Here is a 21,444-nt window from a genome sequence, read left to right as displayed (position 1 = left end):
CAACATTTTTTCCTATACATTCCTAAAAATAAAACCACTTTCTTTCTTTAATGAATGCATAGAAGCCAGTTTTTGTCGTTTCAAAACTAATTCTATCCTAACACAAACTGTTATCCTTTTTGGTGTTTCTGAGGTTACTTTCGGAATTTTAAAAAATCCGATTCAGTTTTAACCATGTGAAACTGCTGGTTTAAATTATTGCACATCATTACGTTTGGACAATGAAAACAACACAGGCATTTTTACTTGTCTCTGGTCAGCTTCACTTCTGGGTTTCCCTGACAAAGTACCTGAGTTGAAATCACCACGTGGAGATTTTAGAATCCAAATTATAAAACAAAACAAAACAAAAACAAATACAAACCAGCTCTTTTTCCACGAGTTTCTGAAATTCTCATTAAAACGTTTTAGTTGTTTGTTAACAGGTTTTTCAAGAGCCTTCCTTCTAAAAACAAAACACTGTATATCAGAAGAAGTAGTGGATCCCTTTTTGTCTTTTTCTGGAAAAATGACATGTTTAAGGAGAAAAAAAATATAGATTGGGAAGCATTCACATCAATAGCATTTTTAGAATAGTTTTACAGAATAACTGAAATGAGTAAAAATATGAAGTGGTTTTACATATGTAAATATCACTCCTTATTGGGACAAAATATCTGACTATAATTCTGGCAGGTTTTATGACACTTTGAAAAATGGTGAACCTAAAAGTGCTAGAAACACCCACAGAAATCCCGCACCCCCACCCGGCTGTTGCAGCAGATCGCAGCATTCTGCAACGCACACCGCGCCGAGCGCTTTCCTGCAGTTAACACACGCCCCGAGCGGTCACTAATGTAATTTCTTAAACGAAAGGTGTTGTACAGGGTGTCGGAGATGCGGTTTCTCATAGCGGTCCTTGAGCCGGGACCCGCTGGAAGGCCGGTCCGGCTCCCCCCGGCTGCGGGGCCGCGCCGGGGCCGTCGCCTCCCGCCGACGCTGGTGCCACCTACCGGGCAGCGGCCCCGCAGGAAAGCCCGGGCTTTCAGATGCTCCTTGGGGGAAGGCTCGTTCTTGGCAGCGTCGTTCTCAAAATAGAGATGGTCGGTTAGTGATGCCGTTTAGGAGGAACATCTCTGCTGTGAGGACAGGCTGAGAGAGTTGAGGTTGTTCAGCCTGGAGAAGAGAAGGCTCCGGAGAGTCCTTATTGTGACCTTTCAGTACTTAAAAGGGGCTCTAAGAAAGATGGGGACAGATGCTTTAGAAAGGCATGTTATGACAGAACAAGGGGCAATGGTTTTAAACTAAAAGAAGTGAGAGTGGTGAAACACTGGCACAGGTTGCCCAGAGAGGTGGTAGATGCCCCATCTCTAGGAACATTCAAGGCCAGGCTGGATGGGGCTCTGAGCAACCTGATCTAGTTGAAGATGTCCCTGCTCATTGCAGGGGGTTGGACTAGATGACCTTTGAAGGTCCCTCCAAACCCAAACCATTCTATGATAGGAAACAGAGCGAAGGCACTAACTTCGTGTCCCTGGTCAATCTGAATCTCTCATTTGGAAGGCGATGCCATTGAGCACTACAGATGACCCAGTCTGTCTTACTGGTGAATTAGGATGATGCCATTCTGAACAGTGAAATGGTGAGATGGCAACTGGGGAAATACATTGCCAGGCATACTTTTTGCTTCCTCCTATCACTGTTACAGGGCAAGCACGAGCCATGGAAGAAAAAATTCAGTTCCCACTGCTGGGACTATCTGTCAGGAGCTTGACAGGGAGCTACACAAAAAGCTGCTTTTCCATAAGGGAAAAATTTTTAAAAAAAGATTACTCCTTCAAGTTCCAATCTCTCTACAATTAGGAGGGGATTAAATTCTGGAGATCAGCTTTGATAGCATGTGTTAAGGACATGCATTGGCTGTCAGCATCTTACTAGTTGGCTAAGGAAAGAGAATTGCTTCTTTTTTTTTTTTTTTTTTTTTAAGTTTTATAACAATAATAAGCAAAACAACAAGAAATCCACACATGGTTTTCTCCCTCAAGAGAGAGAAAGAGAAGGCCTAGTGCTTGACATGTACTTAGTTACCACTTTAAAAGGGATGGATAAAAACGTAGGTGTCTGTATATCAGCACACCATACCTTATATTGGAGCAGTGGTTTCTGAAGTTATTGCATCCAGAGACCAACCTGTAATCCTCCCACGGATGATCTTACATGCTGGTCTTATACTTCGGGAACTAAAATTTTTCTCTTTGACACAGTAACAGCCGGGGCTATGACAATCAACCCAGGCAACTGCCAGGATATGGATCACACTCTGGCTGCAGTTGCTCCAGAACAAGCGTGGAGTAACCTTGTGTCATTTTTACACAAACTCAGGAAGCCTCAAGAACATTTAGGAGGGAAAAAAATAATCAGAGTGTTGACGCACCAGGCTGGGCTTCAGACGGGCCAGTCTGCAGCTCCACCATCAGTTCCACACATAACCTGATATCTGTTGTGAAAGTAATTCAAAGACTCAAGGTAGGAAGCTGTGGCATGGAATAGCTGTTGCACCTATACATTATGAATTTGGTAGCTTTTAAAAAAAGATCATTATACATGTTTCACTTTAACAGCAACAGGTATGAATGGATCAGCTGGACTGAGTTGGATGAGCAGTACTAAAACAACAAATGCATCTTTGTTTTCTGAAATACTGTCCACAAACCCAATTTCTGGTTAAAGGTAGAAGTTTAGAAATGGTATAAAAATCTACATCCAGACTTCAGAAGTCTTGCAAGAAAATTAACTCCAATTAGAGAGAAAAGATGCTAAATAATAGTTTACCAGACCAGAATATAACTAATAACCTTCACAGTCTCCTGAACAGTTGAGTAGAGAGAAATGGGAGGGAAACAAGTCATTGATTGTTTTCTCTCAAGTATACAAGCCCTCGATAAAGCAGTCCTCATTCTGCCTTGTGTAGGACCCTTGACACACAACCCTCTGCCACCACATACTAATTCTAGCATTTCAGACATTTTATATTGATATATGTGCATCAGAAAAATTAGAGACCTCAGAGAGTGACATCAAAGTGATTGGTAAGAGAGAGGGCAGCACAAAAATCCTTCTCTTCCCATTCTGTATTTCCTTTGAATAGTGGTGCGATTGACAAGGGTAAGTTGAAATCAGAATACCAAAGGACTGCAGGAACAACAAAAAAAAGGATGGTGGGAATGGGGAGATTGTCACAACTGTGTAGTGTTTATTAAACACAAAGAAGTTGTCAGTTCTCTCTCACTTTTAGCTCAGAAGAAAAAAAATCCCAGTATGTTTCTTGTGAAGCGGTAGATTATGAATTGGGCAGTGCGGCTGGAGAAGGGACTGGGAAAAGTTGAAAAGAGCTTTTTCCTGCAGCAATGGGCTATTGGATGGCTCAGTGCTCTGAAAACTCAGCCTCAGACATGTTAATATTGATGGCAAAACTGTGGCCCAAAGAGAGCAATTCATAGCTGTTGTTTCAGACTCCAGTCGCCACACCAGCGCCACAGCTCCATAAAGACCATGCCACCCAGAGGAACAGATTGCTTTGCACCTCCCGGATTTCTGCAATGCTAAGGCTGTAGTCCTAAAATCTTTTAATACCAGACAAATTCACACTACAAATCTGCTACCAATGAGACATCCAGCTTCCACCAAATTCACTAAAACCTTTGAGACTCTTAGGCTGCGGGAAGAAAAGGTAGCACAGTAGAAACAGACACAGCCTAAAGCCTTTGCATAGATAAGAGGGCTACTTTTTTAATTAAAAAAAAAAAAAGAGTTGTGACCATGGGACACTTTGCATCATGTGATATTGCCATGACATTCTTCTTCCCATACCAGACATCCCCACACCAGATTTAGTTCATAAGCACAGTGTCAGCTGCAGATAAAGCCAAAGATAAAGCAAACTGGAGGATTCTGTAAAAGCTCACAGCTGAGCACACACACCAGGGGAGCCTACACTATGAGTGTTACAGCAAAACATGATGGCAGCTGTAGGAGAGAACACTGACCTCAATTATTCTAATACTGCACCCTCCATTGAATAAAACTTGCAAAACTGCTACTCAGTGCATTTCCTTCACCTAATCTCCAGAACCTCTCCCCCTCTTCAAACCACTGCACTGCATGGTGGCTGCATGAAGAGGAGCCACTAGTGCCATAGAAGAATGGATGGCACCTGAACAGCGTGTCCTGCCACGAATACTGTCTCACACAGCCCCGCTGCCACCAGCTATGTGTTCCCAGGCTTCACCGCCTCTGACTGACAAAGCTTTCTGTAGAGTACTGCCCTAAAGTGATCCAGCTGGGGAAAAAAAAGTGGCAAAAAGAGGAATATTTTCAGTGTACCTCAGCTAGATTAGTTCCCCAACCCACTTGACTACACAAAGTAGAAAAGGTGGCATCCCGGAGCAGGAATGAGTGACCAGGGAAGCTCAGGAACAGCACTACTAATACTACCACCACCACCACAGTGTGAGGCTTCTGAAGTGTGTCAAATAAGGGTAGATGCTGCCATCTTGTCAGAAATCTCCCAACAACCTGCAGGACATTTAGCAGTTTGCTGATGCAGTTTTTATACTGTACTCATACATTTCATACAAATAAATATTTCAATAAAATAACAATATTTAATTCTTTCAGTTCTGGCATTTATGCCTGTAGTTCAAAACTGCCTACCTTATTTCCTCTGCCTTTCGTAGGGCTGTAAAATACAGCTGCCACACCACTTTGCAGGTAGGTGGTAGGAAGTGTTAACAAAGCAGTTTCATAATAAGTATAGTTACACACACACAAAAAGCCCCCAAAACCAAAACCCCCCCAAACAGAAACCCAAAAACCAAACAAAAAACCAAACCAAACCAATAAACAAAACCCAAACCTCTGACAATGCTATTTCACACTTACACAGACTTCATCAGTTTGCTTAATGAACGGCAACCTTTTCTCCTTCAATCACAACCTTTTTTTTTTTAAATAAAAATCAACAAATTGCTTTATAATTAGAAAGTTGTTAAAAAGCAGATAATTTACTTCTTCAAAAATCCCTCTATGGGCTTTAAAAAAATATACTTTAGTGAAAACCTAGTAAGTTTAATTTTCTATTACGAAGAAACAAAAATTATGTTTTTCATCAACTGATCAAAACAGAATGTGTTTTGCATTCAGCAATGTAAATCACACATTCAATGACAACCAAAAATTCAGCGTCCACATTCAAAAATACATCTGTTCAAAGCAGATCTAAAGCAAATTCCAAATGCAAAATTACAATGTCCATATATAGTATATGCTGAAATCCTAGAAGGTAAAATTTCCCAGAGCATCTCAGACTCCACCTCTGAGGTTGCACCCGTGCTGCACATTTAGCCAGGTTCCTGCTGTCCATGAGTCAGCCTTCAGCCTGGATCACAGATCCCATCTCTCAAAATCCTTCCTGGCCCACAGAGGCCTCACCCCAGTGAGCTGCAATGCTCTACACAGAAGGACATTGGTACTTAAGTAAGAACTACCTTCCAGTAAACACTGGGGTTTATTCCTGTCTTAGTCTCTGTTTCAGCTCAAAAATCAAACAGGATATCTTAAAATATCTGTAGTTTACGTGAACCTGTTTGACTTCATCCTGGACACCATGAAGGTAATAACTCACACAGCCAGGCTTCAGCTGGTAGGAAGTAACTGCTAAATAGACCAGCACAGCATCTGCTGTCTCTCATTTGAGATTCAAATCCCTAGTCTGGTCACAAAAGCAGTAGTCTAATAAATTCGTGCAACAAAGCTCAGGGATAGGTCTTAAAAGCAGAAATTAAGGAGTATTCAGTTGTACAGATCACTTTCTCATAGAGAGGAAGGAGCAGAAGCTGAATTGGAACAACTCCAGAGAGGAGAAGGTAAGGCAAGGACAGTGGTGGCAGCCTTGATTAAGATGAGACGGAGTATGACTGCACACCTGAAGAATGAAAATAACCTGACTCTGAAGCCATATGTTTAAATGGGAGTATTTTGCCAGTTTGAATATCTTCACTCAGGAAAAGCAGTCTGCCTTCCCAGTAGCAGCTGCTTGAAAGTAATCTGATTTACAAACAAGCACATCAAAAATAGCACTGTGCTTACTCTACAGAAGAAAACCAAACTGTTAGCACTTAAAGCCAAGAATCTCCCCTCCACAACTCCCCAAAGCGCACGTGAAGCAAAACATAGCCTATGTCATTAAAACAGTAAAGAAATACGAACTGACAGCTCATTCCATTCCATTTCTGGATAAACATAATTATGAACCTTAAAGAGCACTTCCCTCCATATTAATCAGCTTCATAGTACTTACCTAAATGCTAACATATTTGATACTGAAATCCATACCCATTTATCTAATAAAAAAAAAATTTGAGAGCGGCACCTGTTTTTTAGCAGGGGTATTATCAACTTAATGGAAATATTTTTTAAGTTATTAAAGGCATATAATTTGGTAAACTTTGATCTATACATATTACGAAGTCTCATTAGTAGTCAATGTATGCAAAAACAGAAGATGCATTGGCATTTCCTCCAACACCTTTGTAGTTCTTTATTTGAGCAACAGAATACTTCTCCTTGTAACAATAATAAAACGTCTACTGTATTTTACCAGAAAAACTAAATTTTCTATCAGGTTGATTTCTTCTTAGTGGATTTTACCACAGTATAAGTCAGTGTAATTACTTTCAAAAGAATAAATCCTATCTCCTATGTCTAAGTTATCACAACTGACCCGTATCACTTGTGGGAAACTACAGAATGTGGATCCCATCCTGGATAAAGCTGGGCAAAGGTTATGCTCCAAATCAATGAATGGTACTTTGACATGCAACACACTGCAGGACTAGTACTGTAATTATTTCCATCCTTGAAATCAGAGACATTTTAAAAACACAAGCTTTCCGGGGAACTAATTCTTGCATCTGTCATCACATGTTACTGCCAAGTAATATGCAACCAACTGTAGCAAATCACATATAAATGGCATCTGTTACGCAATCATGCAATATTTTATCCTATGCCCACATTGTAAAGCACGATCATGAGTACCATTTTAAGAGGAATAAAAGGCTACAGAAAATACATATGGAAAAGAAAATTCTCATTTACTTTACTAAAACTTGGAAAAGGTCGTAAACAAAACTATTTTATTTCCAGTCTGTGCATTTGCATTCTCTCATATTAGTAATAAAAGAATCGGTTTTAGTTTCAGTTACTTAGTTCCTACAATATTTCAGTTGCAGACAGCAGTGAAACACTTCTTTGTTCCAACAGCTTTCTCTTCGCATATTAAAGCCAGACCGACACTATGCCTTTTTAATTACAGAAGTTTCATGAAACGTTGGTGAGGATTTCAGTGCATAATCTTTTTAAGTTACATGTTAAAAGCCATTTTCACTAATTACCATATGTTAAAAGCAACACAAACTGGTGTAACAAAAGTAATTTTACAGAAGAATTTAAAGGATATGGTGACTTTACAGAATCCTTTGGTTAAATTTACTAAAGGACAACTTACATTGGCAAAGACCACAGTACAAAACTCAGTTACAGTTTTCTTATTTTTAGGATTTCCATCAGCATTTTCAGTGTTCACAATATATAAGATTAAGACCCACCCCCTCAAGAAAACAGATAATCACAGAAACTTAGTCTATTCAAAGGCACTCAGCTTGCTTTTTGCATTTTTTTTTAAGTTTGGCAGACATCAAGTTGATATTACTTTCATCATTTGATGGTCTAACAGTCTCTTCAAAAATTCAAGCAACACAATAAGTTATACTTGGTGGCCAAGCACTAGAATATCATGTACTTATCTGGGATCTTTATTTTGCAAGTAAAATATACATGATCTTACAAAACTCTGATTTTACCAGACTAGGCCTTTGGCCAATTTTGATTTTTTTTTCCCTTTAACACGCTGTGCCTTAAGCTTCTTTCTCTGCCTGGAATTCATCCATATTGGGTACTGTCCATGCTGGTCTAGAAGAGTTTTTTTGTTTCGTTTATTATCTATGTCCATTTTGCCGTCATCTGAAAAAGAAAGGTATTTATAATGAGTAAAATACATTAATCAGCTTCATAGAAGCTATTTTGTTACTCAATAAAAATATCCCTAGACACAACAGTATTTGTACACAGAGAGCTGGGGGCTCTATACACTGAAACTGCTTTCCAAACCAACACAACTGCAACCCAAGAATTTCAACAGATGATAGTAAATATGCAGAATTCTCCCGAAAGGTCCATATCTGGGAAAAGCACCTTATTCTCGACCCTGCCATCTGTTCCAATACTTAAATGTTTAAAAACATTGTAAGTGGTGTCCACTAAAAGCTGCAACCATACAGGAAGCCATAGGCTTATATTTATGCAGAATTAAATACCTTTTATGATGTAATGTTCAAGATCTGTTCTAAAGAAATTAATGAAGATGAAGACATGTAAAGAGAAGATTGAAGAGAAAACCTAAAACACAGTGATGGCACAATGCATGGGCCAGTGATAGTACATTTGCCCCAAAAAGTGAGTATGAGGTCAAGTCTAATATGCTTAGAGAAAGAAAGAGAGGATTAATCTGTAGGATTAGGAAGACCGCCTCTAACATTGTCACTCCCCAAAACAGCATTCCCAGTTTGCTAATACCACAGGAACATTAAGTCTCAGTGAGACAACAAGGCTACAAGGGAAACATCTTGTTAAATGCAGATTTGAACTGTGCTCTACTATGTAATTCCAACCTTGTTTCCAAACCATCCATGTGCAACTCTAAAAACTTTATCAAGAGTTTTTACAGAGAGGAAAAAATACCTTTTTTTTTTATGTTGTGCCTGTCTGATGTTAGGAGATAAAGCTCATGAGGAAAAGGCGAACGTGCTGCTTCAATAGTTGAAGCATGCCGATAGTCTGCAGGAACCTGCACCACAGAGATGTGCTTAGGGAGCCTTGAAGTTGGTACATGAACACCTGCAGCCAGCAGACAATCAGCACAGAGGCGTACTGCCTGCTGGCACAACCAAACACTGATCCAGCAAAGGAGAGGCAGATTAAAAAAAAAAGCCTCAGCTTCAGAAACCTCCTTAGACACCAGAGAAACACAACATGAAGCCTTCTTCACAGCCCTGTTTTCAAAATGTCATATAAGGAGAGATGATCCCAAACAACAAAATATGAAAAATCCAACACCCCAAGAAAACCACCTCTACATAAGCTTCTTCTCCAATACCTATCACGATTGAGGCTAATCTGTTACACGAATTTTGACTGCAAAAAAGCACATCCTCAACAAGAGTCAGCTGCAACATTAACAAGTGAAGAAATACTCCTGAACAAAAAATAGCAGCTGTTCATATAGCCCAATATTTTCATCATACTCTACAATCTCAAGGATGCTGTAGGAATCACTAACAGGAAGAAACCTACTGAACAGAAGTGGTCCAGGCACATAAAGAAAATGTATCAAAGGGGTTAAAGACAAAGAGAAAAGGACTAAGAAAAAAAAGCCATAAAACTAGGTTAATTGAAGTAGACTCAATGGATATGGTAATCTTAAAAAAAACATGTACATGCCCAAACAGTTTTAAAAATAGTTACAAAGCCATTTTGACCAAAGGCTAGCAAGAGCTTCCACTGTTTTTTCCTAACAACAAAACTGAAGAAACAAACAAACAAACAAACAAACATAAAAACACAACACACTGTGTTGTGAAAAATACCTTTAGGTAACACAGGAAAATTCCCTAACATACCTACATGCTTTCTTAGGCTGGGAAATTATTCACCTATCTATGGAAAGTGCATATACTAGATGAAGCCTTCATCTATTTCAGCCCTTATAACATTTGGTGATGTAACACTTGTGTCCACAAACAGTGCTTAAGAGTCCTCTCAGAGGAGACACCATTATTTTCATAAAACTTTCATTTGTTTTGTGAAATTCATATATATTTAGGCATTTCTGAGGATGCTATCTCTACAAAGACCAAGTGAAACTAGCCACTTGTAGAAAAGTTGCCAGTTGACTTTAAGGGACTGCAGGAATGACAACCAGGCATATGCTTCAGAAACTAGGTTTAAGACAACAGTGTCTCCTCCAGCTTCAGAATCAGTATCAGAAGGCTGACAGTATTCCAAAACGTTTTGGAAATTCAGTCCTAACAATCTCAAACAACTTTTACATCTGGTTTATGGGACAAAACAGAACCACAGATAAAATTACAAATTATACTCTACACTACCCTTAATTGGGCAAACATTTTTACATAGCGTTCTATTTCCATTTCCAATATAGTTTACAGGCTCTGTATTCTACCTCACAACACATCCCTGTCTTTCCTAATACCTGAGACACTGACAAAACCAGATGCATGACTGACAGTAATTACTGGCATTATTCTCTATCCCCATTGCGGTGTCTCAAGACACTTCTGCATGCCACATAGCAAGCTCACGTGAGCATTATCATAACAACTTAAGTGGCATAAATCAGTGAAAAAAAAAGGAATGTGATTTCATTAGCCTGAAGTTTTTGAAAGATAAGGTATCTTACTAACTCCTGTCCAACACATAGCTATTTAAAACCTTTGTTTCCACTTTCTTGGTTACCTGCTTTACTGATTACATCCTATTACATCCCTATTTCAAGGAACAGAGACGAAAATGGCATTATCTGTAGAGACCTAATGCCACCTACTTCCCAACCATGTGCGATGCAGCATTATAATTAGCATACAAAAACAGATTCCTACTATCCCTACTCTAAGACTGCACATTTAAAAGTGAAAATCACTCTAATCTTGATAAAATATCTATAAAATTACTTCATATTTAGTCTAACTTCTATATGCTTAGCATCCTCCTTAAACTGGGAGGGAAGTTACATCCCGTCTCCAGTTTAACAGCCAATATAATGCTGTGACTGTAACGACTGCTAAATGATGAATCTTCACTCACCTGATGTCTTCACAAAGACATGTCTCTCTATAAGATACTACATACTTGAAATCAAATGTTAATAAGCTTGTTCCACAAGTGACCAGATGCAAAACAGAAACTAATGTTGTGAGATGACCAGATTCAATGATTTAATAGCACCTTTTACCTTTAAAAGCTAAATATCTGTTTTTCTAACTCACTAATCTCTACCTGAAATAATCATAATTCCGATCATGATAGTGGAAGTCACAGAAAAAATAATCAACAATAGTGCAGGTCGTCCCTGCACTTGCGTGGTTCCAAAAGAAAAACTGGTGTAGCGAATAACACGCTAGAAACGTGACCGGTGCAGTGAGGGGGGAGGAGCAGGGTAGGAACTTACAGCCGGGCACTCACGGGCAGGTCTCGGGCAGCCCAGGGCCGCCCCGCACCCGGCGCGGGCACCCCGGACCCTCGGGCCTGGTCCCGGTTTGCCAGCGCCGCCCAGCGAGAGCCCAACTCACCCCCCTGCTCGAGGACTTTCTTGGGGGGCAGCACGGTCGCCACCTCCTTGACCTCCTCCATGACGACATCCGCGTTGGTGCTCAGGATTTTTTTCAGCCTCTCCAGCTCCTTGGGCGCGTTCTTCTTCCTCTTCTCCGCCCGCATCTTCCTCTTCCATTTGCTCCTCAGACTCTTCGCCATGTCCTGAGGGGAGGGAAGAGGGAAACCGTGATGACGAGGCGACCGAAGGGCAAAGGGGCCGTTAGGGCGGCACGGGCGCCACCGCCTCAGCTGCCGCCCCCCAACGGACACGGGCCGCCCCTCCCCCGCTCACCCCGGCCGCGCACGAGGCCCGCCGTCCTCCCTCGCGCTCCGCTGCCCCCGCCGTCCGCGCATGCGCATGGACGCACCCGCTGACGCCTTAGGCCCCGCCCCACAGCTCTTCCCCGAGCTGCTCCAGGTTTTACCGTAACTCTCCGCGCCAGCGCGCCGCCCCGGCTCCCCGGCTCCCACACCCCGGCTCCCCGGCTCCCACACCCCGGCTCCCCTCCGCCAGCACAGGGAGAAGGAGAGACCCGCCTGGCCGCCTAACCCTCCTGCTTGCTCTATGGGCCAGCTACGAGCACCGAGCTGCGTGCTGCGAGAGTGAAATTATGTCCAGCCACCACTGCGGGCTCTGTGGGGATGGATGAAAAAATAAACGCGTTATTTCACCACCAGGAAAAACGACAAGTTTTATTTTTAGCTACTGCCACACATTTAATGAAACTCTAAGACAGAAGAGAGAAATTATCACCCCTTCTCTGAACAATTTGCAGTCATACTTCAATAGCCTCGCTCAACGTCCAGCGTGAAAATGTGTACGATGCCAACACTTGGGCATAAACACTGAATATGAAATAAGAAATCCATTCACAATTGTTTTTACCCAGGATTTCAGCAGCTTGGGAAGCAGCAGCTGTGGCTGCGTCTCTCTGTGCCCGAGTTCTCCCATCTCAACCACAAAAACAGACTAAAGGTCTTCCAGTTTTTATTGACAGACAATCAATTAACCTTAATATACACAAGCTGATAAAATAACAGAATCTCCAAATGATTTTTCAGAACACTGAAAGACAGGCAATAAATAATGCTTTAACAAAGAACATTCCCTTTAATTAATACCCTCCCAGCTTACATAATCATCTGACAGCCCTTAACACAAACAAAGTATCTGTTCGAGACAGTGATCCATTTTACCAAATAAAAACTAGAAAATAATTAGCTTAGTATAACATTGCACAAGGATAAACTCAGGGTACCTTTACGCAGTACACACTTACAATCCCAAAGGAAACACTTCCAGCAGCTACAGAACAGCAGAGAGAGGCTTCCTTTGGAGCAATTGGAAGTTGGCAAATGTTTTAATTGTTAATCACGTCAAGCGCAAATTAAGTGATTAAAAAAGAGACCAAAATGACGATAGCATGTTAACTCCATAAAATACACATTTCTAGAAAACTGTAGCTAAATAAAAAGCTTTCTCTTTTTCCTAAGGATGGATCACTACTCATGGAATGAAAAAGTAACAAAGATTCAGTCTCTAGAAGACAGAACTACACATTTTGTAGATCATCCAAATACTATCTAGGTACTTAACTTTATGTATGCTATTGTCAAACCATGCTGCTTTTGACTATTTTTTATTAAATGCTTCCAGTAAACGCAGCAGGTGTAAGAACAGATTGATTATGTCCAAATAGAGATTGATTGCAGCCAGTATGTACTCTTCAGGGGATAATTTGTGCATCAGCAAATGAGTGTCATAAATAATAAATCCACAGAACAGAAGAGCTCCGGCAGCAGCAAACACCAGCTCTATTGTCTCACTGTAGAAAAACAGCTGGAGGCAAACGAAATACAAAATTTGTAAATTCCTTTATTTTTAATATTAAAATCCCTGCATAACGATATGCCACACTTAAAACAAGGACACACATTGTCTTTTTGCTGTTATGTACACACAAGTACAATCTTATTATGACATTTCAATGTTGTTCTTTCACATAGTACCCCGTTACACAATCTCTTTAACTGAGTAAAAGTGCCTCCACTTAAGAGAGAGGAAGCTCTGCTCTCCATAATATTAACAAAAGCAGAAAAATTAGAAAAACAAAACATAAGTAAACCCAAATCTCCTTCCCATCCTCTCAATCAAGCAGTGGATCTTGACTGACAAATTTTGTCAATCAATGCAAATATCACTTTTGTATTAGCAAGAACAGCATCCAACAAAAATCCAAACTGGAAATAAATGGTTACAAGTTTACTAGCACGACCCACAACAGCAATGGGCCTGGTTAGGAATTTTCTTTCATTAAGTCATGTTGGACTGCCCAAAACCTTTTGTTATAGTAGAAGTTAATAAAAGATTTACGTTAAAGTTCTTCTTTAACCTTGAACACAAGGTATCTTACCCTCAAGAAACCCGAGAGGATTAAAATCCACAAACAAGTGAAGAGGCTGGAAAAAAAAAAAAGACAAAAAAACAATTGTGAGCAACAGCATTTTTTCTTTTACATTTTACTTAAAGTATCTCCTCTTCCTATAAAACCTCTTCACAATTTATTTGGTATATAAATGGCCATAATTCTTAGATGTCAACTGTTCATTGGTATCAGCAGTAAAACTTGGTTTTATAAAGCTATCAAAAGTTATGTCCTACCTTTACTTTCTAAAAAAATTTGAAGCAGCTGCCTTCTGTCTCAGTGAAAAATCCAGGTGAACTTGTTTTCTAGTGTAACACTACAGTTTTAAGAATGATAATCACAGAAAATAATTTCTTACCAAGAATGCAGAACTCCATAAAATTAATAATTTAAGATAAATAACACGCTTAACATTCTCTTGAAGTAGGTTTCATTGAGCTATGTTCATTATCATATCTGCAACTCTTGCTTTAAAAAAGGAAAAACTAGCTTAACAAAAACAAACAACAAAACCCAACCACATACCCTGCTCCAAGTTTGCCGAAGTCTCTCTTTGACTGCAAGGTATATGCAGTCAGTCCAAGAAATACAGCAGTAGTAAGAATAAAGGCTTGCAAGACGATGGACACATCATAGAAACTCACTATAAACAGAAGTAAACTGTCATTTAAAGAACAGTACACTATGTATTTGCTAAGTTATCTTTTGAGGAAAACAGTTTAAACTTTCACAGACAGGGGAAAAAAATCTTAACTGTGAACAAAAAAAAAAGTAAATTATGCCTGAATTTGTCTTTGCATGTCAAAATCATGATCATAGGACTCAGGGACCCTTGCACTAGCTAAGTTTGACAGTTATAGTACAGCTGTAGCTTCTTAAACTGAGATAAAAGATCTTTCGTACTTACAATAAAAAATAAAGAAAATAAAAAATATTTTTAAGCCCAGATATGTGAAATCTTAAGGAAAAAGCTACCTGAAATTTTCAGGATACTGGAACAAGAAAAAACAAAACAAAACAAAACCATCACAAGACAACAAGCCCTCTGTAAAGGCTCATGGAAGTTTTAGTTTGGGGTAGTAAGGGGAAGATAAGAGAAATGAGCAGAACTCTTTCTCTCTCCTCTTTCTTCTTCTTTTCTGCAAATTACTTTTTTTTCTTCAGGAGACCATGAACCATAATGAAGAGGTGACAACTTCTGCTAAAAGCCATAATGCAAGGTGATGCCATGACTTTCCTGAATACTGCCCCATGTCAACCCTGACAACAAATTACAGAACTCTCTAAACTCAAAGGAATTCCCTCAGAGGAAACTGAGGGTGAAGATAGTTATTTCACTTGCAGATCAACTCTGCTGAGAGCTGCCTTATAGGAAAGAGCACTGCCAGAATCCAGTTTTCTCCCTTGATTCCCTGCTTTTTCCCAAGCTCAGATCTCTGTCATTACAATGTTCAAACAGGGGATTTATTATTAGACATGTCTAGGAATCTCAGATTGCAATTAGTACAACATATTGGATTCCTTTTCCCATTTAAGGAATTAGACAACAGGATGGATACCATTTACCTGCAATGGCAACTGTCAGTGCTTCCAGAAGGGTCTAAAAAGGTTAAAAAAAAAAAAAAAAAATAATTACAAGGACAAAAAATTCCACAAAACACACAGAGACTTCACATGCAATGAACTCCATTCTGCCACATAATCCAAGCATGCATTACATTAGGTCTCCTATTAAATCTTTGTATACAAATAAGAAAATGGCAATCATACTGTTTTACTGTGCTGGAAGTTGTTGTGTTACATAAAAATAATACAACATAAACTGAAATCATAGAATCATTTTGGTTGGAAGACACCCTCAAGATCATTGAGTCCAACCATTAACCTAACTCTGGCACTAAACCATGTCCCTAAGAACCTGACCTATGTGTCCCTTAAACACCTCCAGGGATAGTGACTCCACCACTTCCCTGGGCAGCCTGTTCCAATGCCTGACAACCCTTTAGGCGAAGAAATTTTTCCTAATATTCAATATAAACCTCCTCTGGTGCAACTTGAGGCCATTTCCTCTCATCCTATAATTTGATGCTTTCAGGTAGTTGTAGAGAGTGATAAGGTCTCCCCTCAGCCTCCTTTTCTCCAGGCTAAACAGCCCCCGTTCACTCAGCCGTTCCTCATCAGGTTTGTACTCCAGATCCTTCACCATCTTTGCTGTCCTCCTTTGGACACACTCCAGCACCTCAATGTCTTAGCTTGTAGTGAGGGGCCCAAAATTGAACACAGGATTTGAGGTGGGGCCTCACCAGCACTGAGTACAGTGAAATGATCACTTCCCTAGCCCTGCTGGCCACACTATTCCTGATACAAGCCAAGATGCTGCTGGCCTTTTTGGCTACCTGGGCACATTGCTGGCTCATATTCAGCCAGCTGTCGATCAACACCACCAGATCCCTCTCTGCCAGGCGGCTTTCCAGCCACTCTTCCCCGAGCCTGTAGTGCTGCCTGGGGTTGTTGTGACCCAAGTGCAGGATCCGGCACTTGGCCTTGATAAACCTCATAAAATTGGCCTCAGCCCAATGATTCAGCCAGTCCAGATCTCTCTGTATGGCCTTTCTACCCTCCAGCAAGTCAACACTTCCATCCAACTACGTGTCATCTGCAAACTTACTGAAAGTGCACTTGATCCCCTTGTCCAGATCACAGATAAAGAGATTAAACAGAACTGGCCACAATACTGAGCCATGGGGAACACTACTCGTGACCAGATGCCAACTGGATTTGGCTCAGTTCACCACAACTTTTTGGGCCAGGCCATCCAGCCAGTTCTTTATCCATCACAGAGTACACCCATCCAGCTGCCAGGAGAATGCTGTGGGATATGGTATCAAAGGCTTTACTGAAGTCTAAGTACACAACATCCACAGTCTTTCCCTCATCTACTAAGTAAGTCACCTTGAAGGAGACCAGGTTAGTCAAGCATGACCTGCCTTTCATAAACCCAGTCTAATTGCCTGGTTGTCCTCTATGTGCACTCCTCTATGATTGCACTCAGGATGATCTGTTCCATGACCTTCCCTAGCGCCAAGGTCAGACTGGCAGGCCCCAGATCTTCCTTCCAGCCATTCTTGTAAATGGGTGTCACGTTTGCCAACTTCCAGTCAGCTGGGACCTTCCCAGTTAGCCAAGACTGCTGATTAAATAATTGAAAGTGGCTTGGTGAGCACCTCTGCCAGCTCCCTCAGTACCCTTGGGTGGATCCCATCTGGCCGCATAGACGGTGCGTGTCTATATAAATAAATAAGACAGCCCCTACAGAAAAATGACATTTATGTTTTTCTACTCAAAGCACACAGCATTCTTATCACACTTTTTATAAACTATGCAAGGGCCTATAAATTTTCTCTAACCTGCTATTAGAAATGAACAAAATGGTTTTTTGCATACTTTCCAATATTTGAAATACTTTCATCCAACACTCTTAATACCTCATTAGCTAAACCTCTGCTTCAATTTCTTTTCCCCAGTTGTCCTTGTTTTGAAACAGCTAACTTAAAATCAAAGAAATTATTGATGTCTGGGCTGAAGGCTAGCAGGGGCCCTGAGTTTTTCTGAAAGGTAATTTTCAAATTCAGTTTCATTACAACAAAAGATGAGAAGAGTATCTGACCAAGTACTCTGACCGAGAGGTCAGAAATAACAGAACATGTAACCCATATTTTGTATAAATCAATTTACTACACACAGATTTGAATCTTTCTATTCTTACGCAACGTAATACTTGAACTGTCATACCACAAACTCCCACACCACATTTGCCCAAACTATTACATCACCCCTTGTTACAGTTGCATTTGTTAAAAGTTTTAAAATATTTCACTCTCCTGCAAGAGCTCCAAAGTCAGGAAGCATATAACTGCATTATAATGTAAACAGCCTATTTATTTGCACAGCAAAGCTCTCATCCTTTTATATCACAAATACAATCTAGGTAACTCCTAATGCATCAAATTCCACTGGTGCTACTGTGACTGCTTTTCAGAAGACAGGTTTGCTACACAATCCAAAATATCCAAGAGCAACAGTTCGCCTGTATCTAAAATTTGCAACATCAGGCAGGAAAGTGAAATTTGAGGACAGCACCTGCCTGTGCTGGACACATGCTCGGAATTTAGTATCAAAAAGTAAACAACTAATGAAATAAAGGCACATGACTAGTTGCATTTGGATCTCTGCTGAAGGTTGTCTATTAAACAAATAAGGTAACAGAGATGCCTCCTTTCCTAGTGAGCAGTTTCACCGAAAAATCACTGACATCAACAAAACAATAAGAGCAGATAGACAGATACACAGAGGCAAAAACCACAAACAAACAAACAAAAAACCAAAACAACAACAACAAAAAAATCACACACACACAAAAACACAAAACAAACAAACAAAGAACAAAACAACAACAACATCAAAACTTGCTCAACCAGATTCCAAGTTCTAACACTATTCATAAAAAGATACTGGAGGAAACCCGAACTAGAGGCTATCTAGGAACAAACTGTGGACAGAACCACCAGAAAACCTCAGAACTTTTTAAGTGTATAGGCACCACTAGATTGCTTCAAAGAGTTCATCACAAAGAAAGATACTAAAATTGAATTTATATAAATACTTACAAATCCAAAAAGCAAGTATAAATTAACAGGATGCTGGTGTCTGTAGAGGGTCAGTGCCACAATTATAGCCAAAGATCCAAGCCCGGATATCAAAAGCAAGGCAGGCCTGTAAAGTTTCAAACAAAAAAGTAATCAAAATTAATATAAAATATCTGGAAGACTAAAAACCAGTTTATATAAGACCTAGTTTTTAAGTGATCACCTAGATAAAGATACTGCTCTGTACATTCAAAGTAAATATAAAGCAAGTTTTACAATAAAACTGCTCTAAAACATGCTGCCACAGATAATCAGTTAAAAATAGCAGAGTCACAAGTAAAAACAATTTTTTCATACTGAAGCTGAAGATTGCCCAGAAATCCATCACCTGGAGATGACATGTACGAAAAGGAAAATACATCTGTACTAAATGAACAGTATTACAGGCTATGTAGTACTCTGCCTATTAAGAACTCTGCATTCAGGGAACTGTTTTGTCTGAGCACCTGAATGCAACAAACATGGTTAATAACTGTACCAAAGAAAACCAGTACTGATCAGTAAATATTGCTGCAATTAAACAATTCAAGCAGCAAAAACTAGACCAAAATGAAACATAGAATCTCAACAGTTCTAAGTGATCAGGATGATTTTAAATTGTCAGATTTCAGTAGACAACTGTAGTTTTACAACCTCTGTTGTATACACTATAGCTTATACAGAAACTTTCATACAGTGGTTGATACTCCTTTTTTATCTGAGCTTTGAAGTGAAAGTAAAAACAAAGTCTGCAAGTGCACTTGGGGGGAAAAAATCAACTGGACTTGGTGCTTTTCTCCTTTCCTCAGTTCTTCTTTTCTCTGCCTGCTCACCACTTTGGGTTTTGAGATTTTTTTTTTCATGGAAATCTGAGAAGGAAAGAGAAGCGAGCCCCCAAGAATTTTAGCAGACTAGTTTTCAGGAAAAAAAAACAAAGAAGGAGATGGGGAAGGAGGGAGAGGAATAAGACACAATTCAGCTTTTTGGAACAGGTACCTACAAACAACAGCATCACAAGGAGATTCTAAAAGCAGATACGTGGACCATAAAACAAGAAACGTCAATAACTGAAATGTTCTGCAACTGATGTATAGATTTCTATAGCATCAAGTATTGATTAAAATAAACTTTAATTACAATTAAACAAAAATTTAATAATAAATTATGGAGAAAAATGTCAGAAAAGTTATTTCCCAATCAGGTTACAACATTACAGAACCAAAACACAAGGATTCAAAATGATAAGGAACACTGAAGTGTTCCAGAGCAACAAACCACATAAGCTATACTTAACACACAATAAACAGCTCCATTTCATTTTGGTATTTACCTTTCATGAACAAATGCCTGCACTCCAGTAGAGTACAGAAAAATTGCAGACGTGACTGTGGTCAAAAGAACTTGAATGGAAAGAATGCTGTAGACTTTCCGCAAAAAAGCTAGAATAAGGGGGAAAAAATGACTATTTCAGCAACGATTACTGATTTAGAAACCTTCTGCAAAAGTATTCAATGCATTTGAAACATGCATGTTCAGCAAAGCAGCATTTCACGCTAATATGACCTTACGGCACACAAACACTGACACAGAAGAGACAAACACCACACAGAAGAAACTCAAATCCCTCAGTGTCCTGGTTAAACTACCGTAAACTACAAATTTCAGCTTTTATACATCTTATGTAGCATGTCTGGGCTTGCATCACTCTGGGGAAAATCAAGCCTGGATCCACATGGGTTTAATCCCTGTGATACACTGAAGGGATGGAATCCGACCTTTCACGGGCCCCTCATAATTCGGAGCTTACCCTGGACTAACGCCCTGGCTTCCCACTCACGGCCTTCACCCAGAAAGTTAAAATATTGCGCAGAACCTGAGCTGAGCTAAATGCGACAGGCGATGGGGTTAACAGAGAGGAGCTTGTTGGGAGCACCGGGGTACGACACCCCCTTGGGCCGGGAGGCAGCAGGGGCCGCTCCGCAAGGTGGAAAAACTCGTTCGGGGGCGGCCTTACTCATCCCCCGCTGCAGCCCCTACCCATGCGGATGTGCACGCTGGCCGAAGCCACGTTGCTGCCGTAGTTGAAGTCATCTTCAATGGAGTTCCGCGGGTACAGCTGCTCCGCCGCCATCGCCGCCGCCTCCCCCGCAACGGCAACAAGCGCCGCGCCAGCCGCACTCCGCACCGCCGAGCAGGGCTCTCCGCCGAGCGGCCGAGCTCATCGATGGCGGCTGCCCGCCTTCCCAGGGGGCGCTGTGGGGGCGGCCGTGCCCCGGCGGGGCGGTGGAGGGGGCGGCACCCGCTGCCCGCAGCGCTCGCACACGGCGCCTGCGTGGGGCCACCGAGACCGGGTTTCTATGGAGATCTCTCCAGTGATCTGGTGTTTAACCGCCCGGGCCTGCCCCGGGATGGCTCGAGGAACTGTTGTGGTTGTGTCTATCTTAAACACCGTTTCCAGTGTCTATTTTAAGTCTGGAAATGAAGTTCTAGTGGCTGAAAAATCGGCCTTTTAATCTGTTTTCAGCTTTGCTTCACCTCTGCCTGCTATGCAGGAAGAGTTCCCCAGCAAGCCGGGGCTGTCCGTGGCTTCAATAACTGATGAAAGAGACTTTGGGCATTAGTCCTCAGTATCTGTATATATCTCACTAGAGATGGGCTTCACTTCTATAAATCTTTAATGCAAAGTAGAATTTTATTCAGGCTCTCTCCTAGTTTTGTGTCCTATCCTGAAAAGCAAACTCAGTTTAATTCAATAGAACACAAAGATGCTCAGTGTTTCTCAAGCAGCATTTAGTGCTTAGTACAGTCAGACTTAGTATTTATGGAATTGCATCCCAAAAGCTACC

General features: G+C 40.7%; 2 protein-coding genes across 2 annotated transcripts; both read right to left on the bottom strand.

The window, feature by feature from the left end:
- Window positions 1-6,552: 6,552 nt before the first annotated feature.
- On the bottom strand, window positions 6,553-11,883 carry LLPH (LLP homolog, long-term synaptic facilitation factor). The gene is made up of 3 exons (XM_065048548.1): window positions 11,780-11,883; window positions 11,466-11,649; window positions 6,553-8,061 (listed from the first exon to the last, which is right to left on the bottom strand). The coding sequence occupies exons 2-3, from the start codon at window positions 11,644-11,646 to the stop codon at window positions 7,898-7,900; spliced, it is 345 nt and encodes a 114-aa protein (XP_064904620.1). The 5' UTR covers window positions 11,647-11,649; window positions 11,780-11,883; the 3' UTR covers window positions 6,553-7,897.
- Window positions 11,884-12,153: 270 nt separating this feature from the next.
- Window positions 12,154-20,861, bottom strand: TMBIM4 (transmembrane BAX inhibitor motif containing 4). Its single transcript, XM_065048547.1, has 7 exons — window positions 20,636-20,861; window positions 19,929-20,037; window positions 18,581-18,686; window positions 15,480-15,513; window positions 14,439-14,556; window positions 13,902-13,947; window positions 12,154-13,327 (listed from the first exon to the last, which is right to left on the bottom strand). Exons 1-7 carry the CDS (start codon window positions 20,727-20,729, stop codon window positions 13,121-13,123), a joined length of 714 nt encoding a protein of 237 aa, XP_064904619.1. The 5' UTR covers window positions 20,730-20,861; the 3' UTR covers window positions 12,154-13,120.
- Window positions 20,862-21,444: the final 583 nt, after the last annotated feature.

This window comes from Columba livia, chromosome 1 (genome assembly GCF_036013475.1).
Source record: "Columba livia isolate bColLiv1 breed racing homer chromosome 1, bColLiv1.pat.W.v2, whole genome shotgun sequence".
NCBI lineage: Eukaryota > Metazoa > Chordata > Aves > Columbiformes > Columbidae > Columba > Columba livia.
The sequence above is the reverse complement of the archived record's forward strand: the minus strand, read 5'-3'. Positions and strand labels throughout refer to the sequence as shown.